At 42.0% G+C, this 14881-nt stretch overlaps 1 protein-coding gene across 1 annotated transcript in view; it reads left to right on the top strand.

Moving 5' to 3' along the window:
* CFAP52 (cilia and flagella associated protein 52) overlaps positions 1-14881 on the top strand; it is a 67568-nt gene that overhangs the window by 1886 nt on the left and 50801 nt on the right. The window contains exons 2-3 of the mRNA XM_033184566.1: positions 9588-9787; positions 10505-10641. Of these exons, the coding sequence (XP_033040457.1) occupies positions 9588-9787; positions 10505-10641 (337 nt within the window). The remainder of the gene's footprint in view (positions 1-9587; positions 9788-10504; positions 10642-14881) is intronic.

Genomic DNA, 14881 nt, shown 5'->3' with positions numbered 1-14881 from the left:
GATCTCCTGACCTCGTAATCCACCTGCCTCAGCCTCCCAAAGTGCTGGGATTACATGTGTGAGCCACCGCGCCTGGCTGCATTATTTCTCATAACTAAATATTAGAAACAACCAAAATCTTCATCAAAAGTGGAAAGGACAAATCAATTGTAGTATATTGTATTCATACAATTTAATTCCTCTGCAAGAATTGAAAAGAATGAACTACTGCTATATACAACATGGATGGATCTCACAAACATATGATGTTAACCAAAAAAGCCAGATACAAAAGAGTACAGATTGTATTGTTCCATTCATATAAAGTTTTAAAAGGAGGGAATTGAATCTACAGGAATAAAAGTCAGAACAGTGACAACCTTTCAGGAGACAGAGACTGGGAGAAGGAGCACGGGAGACCTCTGGGTGTGCTCATGTTCTACTTCTTGATCTGGGCTATAAACAGGTGTGTTTACTTAAAAAAAATCACAAGATCTACAAATTTAGAAAAGGAGAGGAGACTGATTTCTTTTAAAGGGCTGTGTCCTGTAAGGTGGTCATCCTACAGGCTGAGAAGCGTGCCTCAGGCCAAGGCCAGAGACAGGCACTTCAAAGGAGGAGGAGCTGGGGTAGGAGCTTTATGTTGAACTGATTGTCTAAACATACATATTCACGCTGGCTGTGGTGGCTTACACCTGTAATCCCAGCACTTTGGGAGGCCGAGGCAGGTAGATCACCTGAGGTCAGGAGTTCAAGACCATCCTGGTCCAACATGGTGAAACCCCATCTATACTAAAAATACAAAAATTAGCTGGGCATGGTGGTAGGTAACCCCAGCTTCTTGGGAGGCTGAGGCAGGAGAATCACTTGAACTTGGGAGGCGGATGTTGCAGTGAGCTGAGATCATGCCACTGCACTCCAGCCTGGGGGACAGGGCAAGACTCTGTCTCAATAAATAAATAAATAAATAAACAAACAAACATACATACATATTCATCAGGTTATAGGAGGAGCTATGAATGCTTATGAAGGTGGTCCAGACACTTGTGTATTGAACAAACATTGATATAATATATGACCCATGTTCACCTTGGGATGGAGACCTAACATTTAAATGTGTTACAATTAGGTCCTATATGTCAAAAGGCCTTTTCAGGACATGAAGGCACATTAAGTGGGAAGCCTCAGTAAACTGGCCAGAGGCAGTCCGTGGTGGGTGGTCTTCTTACCAGGAGAACATTATGGAAATCATTCTGCTGTCCAATCAAAACTGTTCTTATGGCGGGTTGAACAGGGCTTCAGTTAGTAAGTGCCTATGAACTCGACGGGTTGCAGTTGTTTTCATATTGCTTATCTCGAGATAAGTGCTTGTTTAGCTGCCAAAGGAAAAGAAAAACCTTGTGGCAGTGCATAGTTTATTTTATTTATTTTTTTGAGACGGCGGAGTCTCGCTCCGGCACGATCTCAGCTGACTACAACCTCCACCTCCTGGATTCAAATTTTCTCCTGCCTCAGCCTCCAGAGTAGCTGGGATGATAAGCACCCACCACCACGCCTGGCTAATTTTTGTATTTTCAGTAGAGACAGAGTTTCACCATGTTGGCCAGGCTAGTCTCCAATTCCTGACCTTAGGTGATCCACCCGCCTTGGCCTCCCAAAGTTCTGGGATTACAGACGTGAGCCACCGCACCCAGCCATAGTGGGGAGGGGTGCATGGCCTTAGGTCCTGTTTATACTTTGATATCTTATTTCCACACAGAGTCTGTTTCTGTCAATCTTATGATCTCTATTTTAACATTAATGCTGAGCAGTTGTGTCTAAACCACAAAAGAGAGGGGGTATAATGAGGCATGCCTGACCTCCCATTCCGTCAAGTCTGGGCACTCAGCTTTAAGGTGTTTTGGGGGTCCCTTTGTCCAAAAGGGGATCTGTTCAGTCATTGGCTGGGGTAGGGCAGCATGGGGATTGGGGAGTTTAGGATTTTATTTTTAGTTTACAAAAGTTATTGAGTTTTCTGTATTTTGTCTTCACTGAAAAATGTTTATGTTAAAAAGCTATCCTAACTCTCAAAAAAAAAGAGAGAGTAAAGGCAGAACTTTCATAAGGTTTGGGAGATAAGATTTTGACTAGGAGTCAGCGGGTAAAGATTGAAGGCAGAATATTTCAGGTTATAGCTATGGCGGGGGGGGGGGGGCCGCAAAGGACGAAAAGTGGAGAGTGCAGGGCCTGGTTGCAGAACGGCAAATAGCTTGGTGTGGCTTCAGTATCAGGGACTGGCAGGATAACACAGGAAAGAGAAGCTGAAATTACATTTCAGAGTCCTTAAATGCCAAGTGATTGAGTTTAGACTTCAGATGGAAACAAATTAGAAACAAAAGCAAGGCCCCTTTTATCATTGCAACACTGAAACTCACTGTAGTGTTACATTATTCACCTTGAATTTTTTTTGAGATGGAGTCTCACCCTGTCGCCCAGGCTGGAGTGCAGTGGTGCAATCTTGGCTCACTGCAACCTCCGCCTCCTGGGTTCAAGAGATTCTCCTGCCTCAGCCTCCCAAGTAGCTGGGATTACAAGCATCTGCCACCATGCCTGGCTAACTTTTGTATTTTTAATAGAGACGGTGTTTCGCCACGTTGGCCAGGCTGATCTCGAACTCCTGATCTCAGGTGATCCACCCACCTGGGCCTCCCAAAGTCCCGGGATTACAGGCATGAGTCACTGCAACTGGCCTTAAACTTGAATTTTAACTTTAGGGTATCAATATGTAACTGTACTCGACACTTGTAGGTATTGTATTTTGACAGGAATTACTTAAGCAAACCAAATATATTTGTGTTAAAAACATTTAATAAAATTATAGTTATTAAGGATTTGGTCACATCCATCCGTTGACTGGAGTAGGTAGCCCAAGATTTTCCTATTATGGTATACAAAGAGTTCTTATAAACTAAAAATAGCAACAACAACAAAATAGATCAGGAGTCTACTAACTATAGCCCATGGGCCAAATCTGGCCCACTGCACTGCCTGTTTTTGTAAATAAAGTTTTACTGGAATGTAGCTGTGCCCGTTCGTTTATGTATTGTCTATGGCTGCTTTTATACCACACTAGCAGAGATGAGTAGTTGCAAGAGACCATATTGCCCACAAAGCCTAAAATATTTACTCCCTGGACCTTATTTAAAAAAAAAAAAAAAAAAGAGGCCAGACAGACCCTGTAAATAGGTAATGGGCAAGGAAATATAAATGGCTATTAGCTCAAAAAGCTAAAAAATGCTGTTAAAGATCATGCGCAGTGGCTTACACCTGTAATCTCAGCACTTTGGGAGGTTGAGGCAGGAAGATTCTTTGAGGCTGTGAGTTCGAGACCAGCCTGGGCAACATGGTGAAACCCCATCTCTATAAAAAACACAAAAAATTAGCCAGCCATGGCGGTAGTCCCGGCTATTTGAGAGGCTGAGGTGGGAGGATCACCTGAGCCCAGGAGGTAGAGGCTGCAGTGAGCCATCATTGTACCACTGCACTCCAGCCTGGGCAACAGAGTGAAACCTTGTCAAAAAAAAAAAAAAAACTATTAAAAAACTATTAAAGCTTCTCAAACTGGCAAAGGTTAAAAAAAAAAAAAAAAAAAAACGGGTAATGTAGTAAGGTGAGAATAAGAAATGATTCTCAATTACTATTGCCAGTATTAATTAGTATTAATTTTACAACCTTTTTGAAGGCCAGTTTTATAGTATCTATTACAATTTTTAATGAGGATAATCTTTGAGCTTTTAAGAACTTGAATCACTTATTCAAGTTTTCAAAAAATTATGTACAATGAAGTTCACTGTAATATTGTCTATAATAGCTGAAACATTGGAAGAAACAACCCAAATGTCCATTGGTAAGAAGTTTTGCTCCTGAAATGTTTTTGAACTAGACAGAAGTGGTGGTTGCACAGCATTGTGAATGCACTAAATGCCACTGAACTGTTCATGTTAAAATAGTTGATTTTATGTTGTGTGAATTTCACTCCAATAATTTTAAAAATTGTATGCCTTTTGTGCAATTCAATGCTATATAATCCTTAAGAAAAATGGGATAGATGTATATAAACCAATGAGGAAAGATGTCAGAGACATGTTAAGTATAAAATGCAATTTGCCATACAGTGTGTATGATATGAGCCTATTACAGTTTAAAGTGTACATATGTTTGAGAGAGAGAGAGGGCATAGAGAGAGAGGAGAGAGAGGGAGGGACAGAGGGAGACAAAGAAGGAGGGAGAGAGAGAGAAAATGGAGTGTGTGTGAGTAAGTCTGGAGAAGAGAGCAAAGAATATAAGTTGTAGTGGACATGCGTAGTTTTAGTTACTCCATATCTGAATACTATTCTCTTTGAGAAGTATCCCAAGATAGGTAGGAGCTGGTTCTATTGCTTTAGTGAGAGCCTAGAAGGGGCACATAGTTTCTCTCCTAATTCCTCGGCAGTCAGTTGAGAGATGTAACATAATTGGCTCAGCCAATCAGACATTCCCGCTCAGCAGTTCCACTCTTACAGGAGTGATGCAAAGGAGCAGAGCATCTTGGGAGTCAAATACTGCATTGAGCATTGAGCAGTGTGGCCATGAGAGGTCTTTAGTTCATGTCACTTGGTCTCGCCTAGCTATTAGTTCTGCCTGTTTTTCAAGTGTGATCCAAACTTCCTGCCAGTTGTGTGAGCAGTATGTATTCCTTCCATATAATTCTTTTTCTGCTACATTTAGCCAGAGTTGACTCTTCTAGTTTGCAACAAAGAACCAAAAATAAATCTGAAGAAATACACACCTGCATGTTACAAGGTTATCTCTGGGCAGGTTACACACCTAAGAGTAGAGTAGCTGGGTCCTGGGGCATGTACGAGCTCAAGCATCATCAACAAAGACACATTGTTTTCCAAAGCAATTAGACCAATTTACTCTCCCACCAAGCATTTTATGAGCGTTCCCTTTGTTCCACATCAACACTGATGCCTGGTACTGTCAGTCATCTTAATTTTAGCCATTTTGGTGGATATGACACGGTATCTCATTTCGGACAGAATTTACATTTTCCTGGTTACTTATGATGTTGCATCTCTTTTTGTATATTTATTTGGTTTTGAATTTCCTTCAGCATAAACTGGCTATCCATATCCTTTGCCCATTTTTCTATTGAGAAACCTATGTTTTCCTTATTGCCTTGTAGGAGTTCTTCATATATTATGGAGATGATCTATTGTATACATTGAAAATATCTTCTCGTTTGTGTTTTTCTCTTCATCCTTCCAATAACAATGTCTTTTGTCATTAAACTATTTATTTATTTATTTATTTATTATTTATTTATTTATTTATTTTTGAAAGGGTCTCACTCTGTCACCCAGGCTGTAGTGCAGTGGCACAATCCTCAGTTCACTGCAACATCCACCTCCCCGGTTTAAGTGATTCTCCTGCCTCAGCCTCTCAAGTAGCTGGGATTATAGGTGCCCACCATCACACCCGGCTAATTTTTGTATTTTTAGTAGAGACAGGGTTTCGCCATATTGGCCAGGCTGGTCTCAAACTCCTGGTCTCAAGTGATCTGCCTGCCTCGGCCTCCCAAAGTGCTGGGATTACAGGCGTGAGCCGCCCAGCCCGGCCTAAATGTTTTTCATTTTTAACATAACTGGGTAAATATATCAGCCTTTTCTTTTATGATTTGCTCTTTTTGTGTCGTAGTTAGAAAGCCATTTCTTACACTTTTTGTATACGTCATCTTGTTTTTCACATTTAGGTCTTTGATCTACCTGGAAGATATTATTTGTATAAGGTGTGAATTGTGAATCTAAGTTTAATTTTTCCATATGGATAGCCATATGATTGTTTATAAAGAACCTGCAATTAGAAAAAGTAAAAATATTTTTAGTAGGAGTAGATCACCCCAAAGACATAAACCTTACTATTATAAGAACATACTGCATAAAAAAGGAACGCTCAATTAAAATGAAAAGAATCATTTATTCAATAATTACATTTGGCCATTTGAGCAAAAATAATCCATTTAGTTACAGGAATCACATAAAGCACCAAAATAAATTCCAGAGGGAGTTAAATATAAAAGAAGCATTCATTTAAAAACAAGAAGATTATATTAATAAATATTTATGACTCTTTTGATGGAGAAGGAGATAGCAACAAAAAAGATTTTTCAAAACCCAAGAATAAATGTAATAAGAAATGAGTGAGATCATTACGAGAAAAAAATGGAAAATGCTACTAGAAGACATAAAAGGGGACTTATCAAGAAACATACCCTGTTTTTAAAATAGAGGTATTTTGTATTATTATAAAAATCACTTTTCCTTAAGTTAATCTGTACATTTAATACTATCTCACTAAAAACACAATCATGAATTTTGAATAGCCAAGGTGACATGAAAGTTTATATTGTAAAATAAACACGAAGAGCAATCAAAAAAATTCTAACCATAGGTGAGTAGTAATGGAGGACCTCGGTCTGTTTCATATTAAAACATATTACAAGGGTTTATCATTGTTGAGATGGTTCTTGGTGTAACCAAAATCAGGTTTGGGCCACTTGTCACTTGAAAGCTAAAAACTCAAGAGATGAGCTTTGCTGAAAGGAAGGTTAGCTTTATTGAGGAAGCCAGCAACCCAGGGGAGGCAATAAACTAGCATTCAAAGACCACCTCACGGAGTTGAGTCTCTGGATCGGGGAAATTAGAGAAAATAATGATCAAAGCATTTTTATGAAACTCGCGCAGTCTCAGATAGGCAGTTAGTCAATATTCTGGGGCCTTCTGCAGATGTCATCTGCCCTGTTCTTACCAGGCTGATCAGCCTATTCCCAGAGTTGTTGGTCAGTGTATTGTCTTTTATTTTTGCTGAAGGTCCTGTTCTCCTGAAACTGATTTTAGTGAATAATCTACCAACTCAAGCAAAACAATAATTGCATTCAAGCAAACAAACTTTTCTCTAACATGGAAGCAATAGTGTTACCTTGGCAGATATTTGGAGTACAGGAGCTGCCTGTGGAAAGAGGCGTCACCGTGAAAGGTCCCAGGCTCTCCAGAGCACCTGCTGGGCACTCAGAACTGAAACCGAAATTTAAAAAAAAATTATTTTCCTGGTTATATCGAGGCATACTTGACATATTAAAGTTGTATCAATTCAAAGTGTATAACATAATGTGTTGATATACACATGCTGAAATGATGTCTACAATCAAACTAATTCACATATTCACCTCACATAGTTACTTTTTGTGTGCGATGAAAACAAGATCAACTCTTTTAGCAAATTTCAAATATACAATACAGTATTATTATTATTTTTTATTTATTTATTTATTTTTTGAGATGGAGTTTTGTTCTTGTCACCCAGGCTGGAGTGCAATAATGCAATCTCAGCTCACTGCAACCTCCGCCTCCCAGGTTCCAGTGATTCTCCTGCCTCAGCCTCCTGAGTAGCTGGGATTACAGGCGCCCACCACCACGCCCAGCTGATTTTTTGTATTTTTAGTAGAGATGGGGTTTCACCATGTTGGCCAGGCTGGTCTTGAACTCCTGACCTCAGGTGATCCACCCGCCTTGGCCTCCCAAAGTGCTGGGATTCCAGGCGTGAGCCACCGCACCTGGCCACAGTGCAGTATTATTAACTGTGACCATGCTGTACATTAGGTCTCTAGAACTTCTTTATCCTGTGCAGCGGACCTTTGCACCCTTTGACCAACATCTCTTCATTCCCCCACCCCTAGCAAACACCATTCTACTCTCTGCTTTTATACATTTGGCTTTTTCAGGTTCCACATTTAAGTGAGATCACCATGCAGTATTTGCCTTTCTGTGTCTGGCTTCACTTAGCATAATGTCCTCCAGGTTCATTTAAAAAAAAAAAAAAAAAAAAGAATTAAGGACCTGAATAGATAATCCTCAAAAGAAGACATACAAATGGGCAACGGGTATATAAAAAGGTACTCAACATCACTAGTCATCGGGGAAATGCAAATCAAAGCCCAAATGATATATCACCTCACACCTGTTAGAATGGCTATTATCACACAGACAAAAGATAACAAGCTGGCGAGAACGTGGAGAAAGGGATCCCCTGTCCACTGTTGGTGGGAATGTAAATTGGTGCAGCCATTATGGAAAACAGTGTAGAGTTTCCTCAAAAAATTAAAAAGAAAACTACCAGATGATCTAGCAATCCCACTTATGGGTACAAGGAAATGAAATCAGTATATGGAAGAAATATTTGCACGTCTATGTTCTGTTCAGCGCTATGATCAGCACTATTTGCAATAGTCAAGATGTGGAAACAACCGAAATGTCCATCAACAGATGAATGAATAAAGAAAATGTCACACATACACAGGCACACACAATGTTTTATATATATATACACACACACACACACACACACACAGACTCGCTCTGGTTTTTTATTTATTTGTTTATTTATTTTATTTTGAGACAGAGTCTCACTCTCGCGCAGGCTGGAGTGCAGTGGTGCAATCTCGGCTCACTGCAAGCTCCGCCTCCTGGGTTCACGCCATTCTCCTGCCTCAGCCTCCCGAGTAGCTAGGACTACAGGCGCCCGCCACCACGCCCAGCTAATTTTTTCGTATTTTTAGTAGAGACGGGGTTTCACCATGTTGGCCAGGACAGTCTCGATCTCCTGACCTCGTGATCCGCCCGCCTCGGCCTCCCAAAGTGCTGGGGTTACAGGCGTGAGCCACCGCGCCTGGCCATGCAATGTAATATTACTTAGCCTTTAAAAAGAAGGAAATCATGCCATTTGTAAAGACATGGATGAACCTGGAGAATATTATAGGCCAGGTGAAGTAAAATAGGCCAAATTTTTATCTTTACCCAACCTTTGCCTGAGGTAGTTGACTCGCGTTCTCCCTATGTCTGTGCGTTCACCCAAGCAGGCTGCTCACGCTCCATGCACTCACGCTTTTTAGGATTACGAGAATTGGCCGTAGGCCTTGCTGGAGCAGCATCAGCATCACTTAGGAGCTTATGAGAAATACAGAATCTCAACCCCTTCTCAGACCTGAAATAGGAATCTGCATTTTAACAGGATCCATCAGGGATTTTTATAAACATCAAAGTTTAAGAAGTGATTACTAGATATACCTTGTTGTCAGTGAAATAAAATTACCTATTTCCCCAACTTATTTTAGCTGAACTAAGGCTTATTTTAAAAGTGTTGGCTGGGAGTGGTGGTTCACGCCTGTAATCCCAGCACTTTGGGAGGCTGAAGTGGGCGGATCACGAGAACAGGAGTTCAGGACCAGCCTGACCAATATGGTGAAACCCCGGCTCTACTAAAAATACAAAAAAAAAAAAAAAAATTAGCTGGATGTGGTGGCAGGTGCCTGTAATCCCAGCTACTCGGGAGGCTGAAGCAGGAGAATCACTTGAACCCAGGAAGTGGAGGTTGCGGTGAGCCAAGTCTGCACCGTTGCACTCCAGGCTGGGCGACAAGAGCAAGACTCTGTCTCAAAAAAAAAAAAAAAAGTGTTGTCTTTTGTACTCAAGTAGAAAATTCCCAGCCACTTCTGCAGTTGATTATTATTACTGTGCATCTCTCTCTTTTAGGACATGTGCCCACTGGTCTCAAATGCCATCCTGACCAGGAGCATCTGATTTTTCCTCTTGGTTGCACAATCCTCATTCAGGCAATAAATACTCAAGAGCAGAACTTCCTGCAGGGTCACGGCAACAACGTCTCCTGCTTGGCCATCTCCAGGTCCGGACAGTACATCGCCTCCGGACAAGTCACATTCATGGGGTTCAAGGTGAATACAGTGAAAACAACTCGTCAATTTATCTAGAGGTGCCTCCCTAGAAGAACTACGCCGCCACAAGTTGTTAGTTCTGTGTGGCAATGTGCTTTATTCTTCCTTCTTCTTCCTTTTGACTTCTCTTTTAACTCATCTTCATTCCGTCAGACCGGGAGTGAAGGACTCTGATGATTTTACACCCAAGGTTGCACCTTGTGACCGATAATGCTCACAAACAAAAGTTCCTGCTTAAAGCTGTTTACATTGTGTTGCTGTCACGTTTGTAGAACTGGATCTGATTTCTAGAAAAGTGATAGAACGGGCCAGGCGCGGCAGCTCACACCTGTAATCCCAGCACTTTGGGAGGCTGAGACGGGCAGATCACCTGAGGTCAGGAGTTCGAGACCAGCCTAGCCAACATGGTGAAACCCCGTCTCTACTACAAATACAAAATTAGCTGGGTGTGGTGGCGCGTGACTGTAATCCCAGCTACTCAGGAGGCTGAGATAGGGAGAACTGCTTGAACCCAGGAGGTGGAGGTTGCAGTAAGCAGAGATCATGCCACTACACTCCAGCGTGGGCAAAAAAGAGCACGACTCTGTCTCAAAAAAAAAAGAAAGAAAGAAAAAAAGAAAAGTGACAGTACTAACTGTTTTTCACCAAGAAGGGTAGTCATCTCCTCAGATGGTTTTAATGCCTCCCTATGATCTGACGGTGTGTTCTTGTCCCCAGGCAGATATCATTTTGTGGGATTATAAGAAAAGAGAGCTGCTTGCTCGGCTGTCCCTTCACAAGGGCAAAATTGAAGCTCTGGCCTTTTCTCCAAATGATTTGTACTTGGTATCACTAGGAGGCCCAGATGATGGAAGGTAATGAACTAAACATACTTACTTATTTGCCTTATTTTTTTTAACTTTTATTTTAGGTTCAGAGGTACACGTGCAGGTTTTTTATATAGGTAAACTTAAGTCACAGTTATACAGATTATTTCATCAACCAGGTACTCAGCCTAGTACCCAGTAGTTATTTTCTGTGATCTTCTCCCTCCTCCCACCCTCCACCCTCAAACAGGCCCCAGTGTCTGTGTTCCCTTCTATGCATTCATGTGTTCTCATCATTTAGCTCCCAATTATAAGTAAGAGCATGTGGTATTTGGTTTTCTATTCCTGCATTAGCTTGCTAAGGATAATGGCCTCCAGCTCCATCTACGTTCCTGTAACGGACATGATTTCATTCTTTTTTATGGCTGCATAGTATTCCATGATGTATATGTACCACATTTTCTTTATCCAGTCTACCACTGATGAGCATTTAGGCTGATTCCATGTCTTTGCTATTGTGAATAGTGCTGTGATGCACATACAATCAGATATGTCTTTATGCTAGAACTACGTATATTCCTTTGAGTATGTAGCCAGTAATGGGATTGCTGGATTTAATGATAGTTCTGTTTGCAGCTCTCTGAGCAATCACCACCCTGCTTTCCACAATGGTTCAACTAATCTACACTTCCACCAATAGTGTTATAAGCATTCCCTTTTCTTTGCAACCTCACCAGCATCTGTTATTTTTTGACTTTTTAATAATAGTTGTTCTGACTGATATGAGATGGTATCTCACTGTGGTTTTGATTTGCATTTCTCTAATGACCAGTGATATTGAGCCTTTTTTCCTATGCTTGTTGGCTGCATGTATGTCTTCTTTTGCGAAATGTTCACGTCCTTTACCTGCTTTTTAATGGGGTTTTTGTTTTTTCTTATAAATTTATTTAAGTTTTGTAAAGATGCAAGATACTTTCTCAGATGCCAAGTGTGCAATATTTGCGTATTTTCTGCCAGGTGTATTTCCAGAAGTGACAAGAGTCCTGTCCCCTCTAATGTTCTCTCTTGGTCCGTCTATATTGCAGTGTGCATTGTCTGAAAAGCCTCTGAGAAAAATACCCTAAAAGAGTGGTTTTTGAACTTGGCTGCTTGTTGAGATCACCCGGGCAGCTTTAGGGAATCACTGGTGCCTGGGTGTGCCTTCAGAGAGTCCAATTTGATTGGCCTGAGCTCTAAGAGTTATACAAGCTTCCCAGTATTGTGTTGAACAAAAGTGGCCAGAGTGAGCATCCATAAGGAACATGGCTGTGCTTTGGTCAAGGAGAGGCCAAGGAAGGATGTTTACATCCTGCGTGACTCAGCAAGTTTAGAGCCCAGGCGTATAATTCCACTGCTAACACAGCCTTGTAGCCATAACATGGGAAAGGCCATCACTTGGCTCTACACCACTATTGTCTGTTAAAGGTATAATTGCCCTGTGGACACTGTGCAGGTGCCCTGGCTCCCAAGAAAGAGAGAGAGAGCCAGAGCTGTCCATCTTTGCAGATGGACAAAGGGGAGCCAGGACACAGCTCAGGTCACTCGTGCCCAGAGAGGCAAAGAGTTAAGCTGCTGACCCTGAAGCCAGGGTAGAGCTGGCTGCGCAGCTGTATGTGGGAGCTGCCAGCTCAAGAAGCACAGGCAGGGCGGACAGTGTGAGAAAGCTGTTGATGAGGGCTGCTGCTGAATAAAATCATCTTCCACCTGCCTACAGTCCCCAAGTGTTCTTCCTGCTCATCCACCCACTCCCCTCGGACTTCAGCACGGGCTGGACCTGGACCCTGGGATCTGACAGCATCCATATCTTGTTTCAGGTCTTAGTGGAAAGGCTTTCAATTTCACCCCATTCAGTGTGATATTAGCTGTGGGTTTGTCACATAAGGTCTTTATCATGTTGAGGTATGTTCCTTCCATATTCCATACCCAACAGAATATTTTTTTAGCCACAGAAAAGAATTTTTTTTTTTTTGGGATGGAGTTTTACTCCTGTTGCCCAGGCTGGAGTTCTATGGCGCAATCTCGGCTCACTGCAATCTCTGCCTCCCAGGTTCAAGCAATTCTCCTGCCTCAGCTTCCCGAGTAGCTGGGAGCTGGGATTACAGGCATGCATCACCACGCCTGGCTAATTTTTTAAATTTCTTTTTTTTTTTTTTTCAGTAGAGACAGGGTTTCTCCATGTTGGCCAGGCTGGTCTCAAGCTCCTGACCTCAGATGATCCACCTGCCTCAGCCTCCCAAAGTGCAGGGATTACGGGTGTGAGCCACTATTCCTGGCCAAGACTTTTTTTCTTTTTTTTTTTTAAGAATGAGCGCTTGTCATTGCAGCAACATGAATGTAACTGGAGGTGATTATATTCAATGGAATAAGCCAGGCACAGAAACAAGTATCTCATGTTCTCACTCATATCTGGGAGTTAAAAAAAAGTAGCTCTCACAGAGGGAGAGAGTGGTTAGCAGAGGCTGGGAAGGGAAGGAGGTGGGGGGATAAGAGAAGTTAGTTAATGGGTACAAAAATACACTTACATAGAAAGAATACATGCTAGTATTCAATCATATGGCAGGAAAATGATAGTTAATAATTCAGTGAATATTTCAAAATAGCTGGAAGAATTGTAATATTCTCCACACAAAGATAAACGTTTGAGGTGATGGATATCCCAACCACTCTGATTTGATCATTACACATTGTATACAGGTATCAAAATATCACTGTATCCCCCAAATATGTACAGCTCTGGTGTAGCTGTAAAAAAGTGTCCCAGATGATTCTAACGTGTGTTAGATATGAGATCCATTGCTGAAAAGAAGGACACCATCCCCATCGTCATTGTCATGAAAGACAACAGCTACATTTTTAAAGCACTTACCACGTGGCAGGCATGACCTGAAGGTTTTCATTGCATCGTCTAAATTAAGTCCCACATCAATTTCAAGAGATGGAAGCTATCGGTGCCAGGTGACAAGTAAGGAGCCAGCTGCTGAGTGACAGACCTGGAAGACAAACCCTAGCAGCATGACTCCAGAGGCTGCACCTTGAACTTGCATTGCCAAGACATGATCTTTGCCCTTGAGTTAATTCACAGTCAAGTTGGTAGGCAGAGAACAGAAAGGAAACTGAAAAAAAAAAGTATATTTAAAGTATATTAGGAAGAACCGGCCAGGTGTGGTGGCTCACACCTGTAATCCCAGCACTTTGGGAGGCCGAAACAAGAAGATCACCTGAGGTCAGGAGTTCGAGACCAACCTGGTCAACCTGGTGAAACGCTATCTCTACTTAAAACACAAAAATGGCCGGGCGTGGTGGCTCAAGCCTGTAATCCCAGCACTTTGGGAGGCCGAGACGGGCGGATCACGAGGTCAGGAGATCGAGACCATCCTGGCTAATACGGTGAAACCCCGTCTCTACTAAAAATACAAAAACTAGCCGGGCGAGGTGGCGGGTGCCTGTAGTCCCAGCTACTCGGGAGACTGAGGCAGGAGAATGGCGGAAACCCGGGAGGCGGAGCTTGCAGTGAGCTGAGATCTGGCCACTGCACTCCAGTCTGGGCGACAGAGCGAGACTCCGCCTCAAAAAAAAAAAAAAAACACACACAAAAATTAGCTGGGCGTAATGCCAGTACCTGTAATCCCAGCTACTTGGGAGGCTGAGGCAGGAGAATCGCTTGAACCTGGGAGGCAGAGGTTGCAGTAAGTGAAGATCGCACCACTGCACTCCAGCCTGGGCGACAGAGCGAGACTCCAGCTAAAAACAAATAAATAAACAAACAAGCAAACAAAATATATCAGGAAGAACAATCAATGCAGTACATATTCCTATGTAAATGTCAAAGGAACACAATCTGTAGAAGAAAAATAATAACACCTGAAGTTTGTATGGGATTTAATACTTCAGTACACTTCTATGTATATTTTCTTATTTGAGCTTCATAGGTTTATTACAAAGGAAATTTATATTTGTGTATAGTTATATAATGATAGTCCTTCTCTTACTATATAGCAAGTCAACAAAATATTCATGAGATTTCCTCCTTTTCTTGTCATTCATCAGTGGTCACCCCTTCCCTAGCCCAGTACCACTTGACTGTTTCTGATAAGAAATGTATTGGCCAGGTGCGGTGGCTCGCGCCTGGAATCCCAACACTTTGGGAGGCCAAGGCAGGTGGATCAACTGAGGTCAGGGGTTTGAGACCAGCCTGGCCAACATGGCGAGACCCCATCTCTACTAAAAATTCAAAAATTAGCCAGACATG

This window comes from Trachypithecus francoisi, unplaced genomic scaffold (genome assembly GCF_009764315.1).
Source record: "Trachypithecus francoisi isolate TF-2019V2 unplaced genomic scaffold, Tfra_2.0 Lachesis_group20, whole genome shotgun sequence".
NCBI lineage: Eukaryota > Metazoa > Chordata > Mammalia > Primates > Cercopithecidae > Trachypithecus > Trachypithecus francoisi.
The sequence above is the reverse complement of the archived record's forward strand: the minus strand, read 5'-3'. Positions and strand labels throughout refer to the sequence as shown.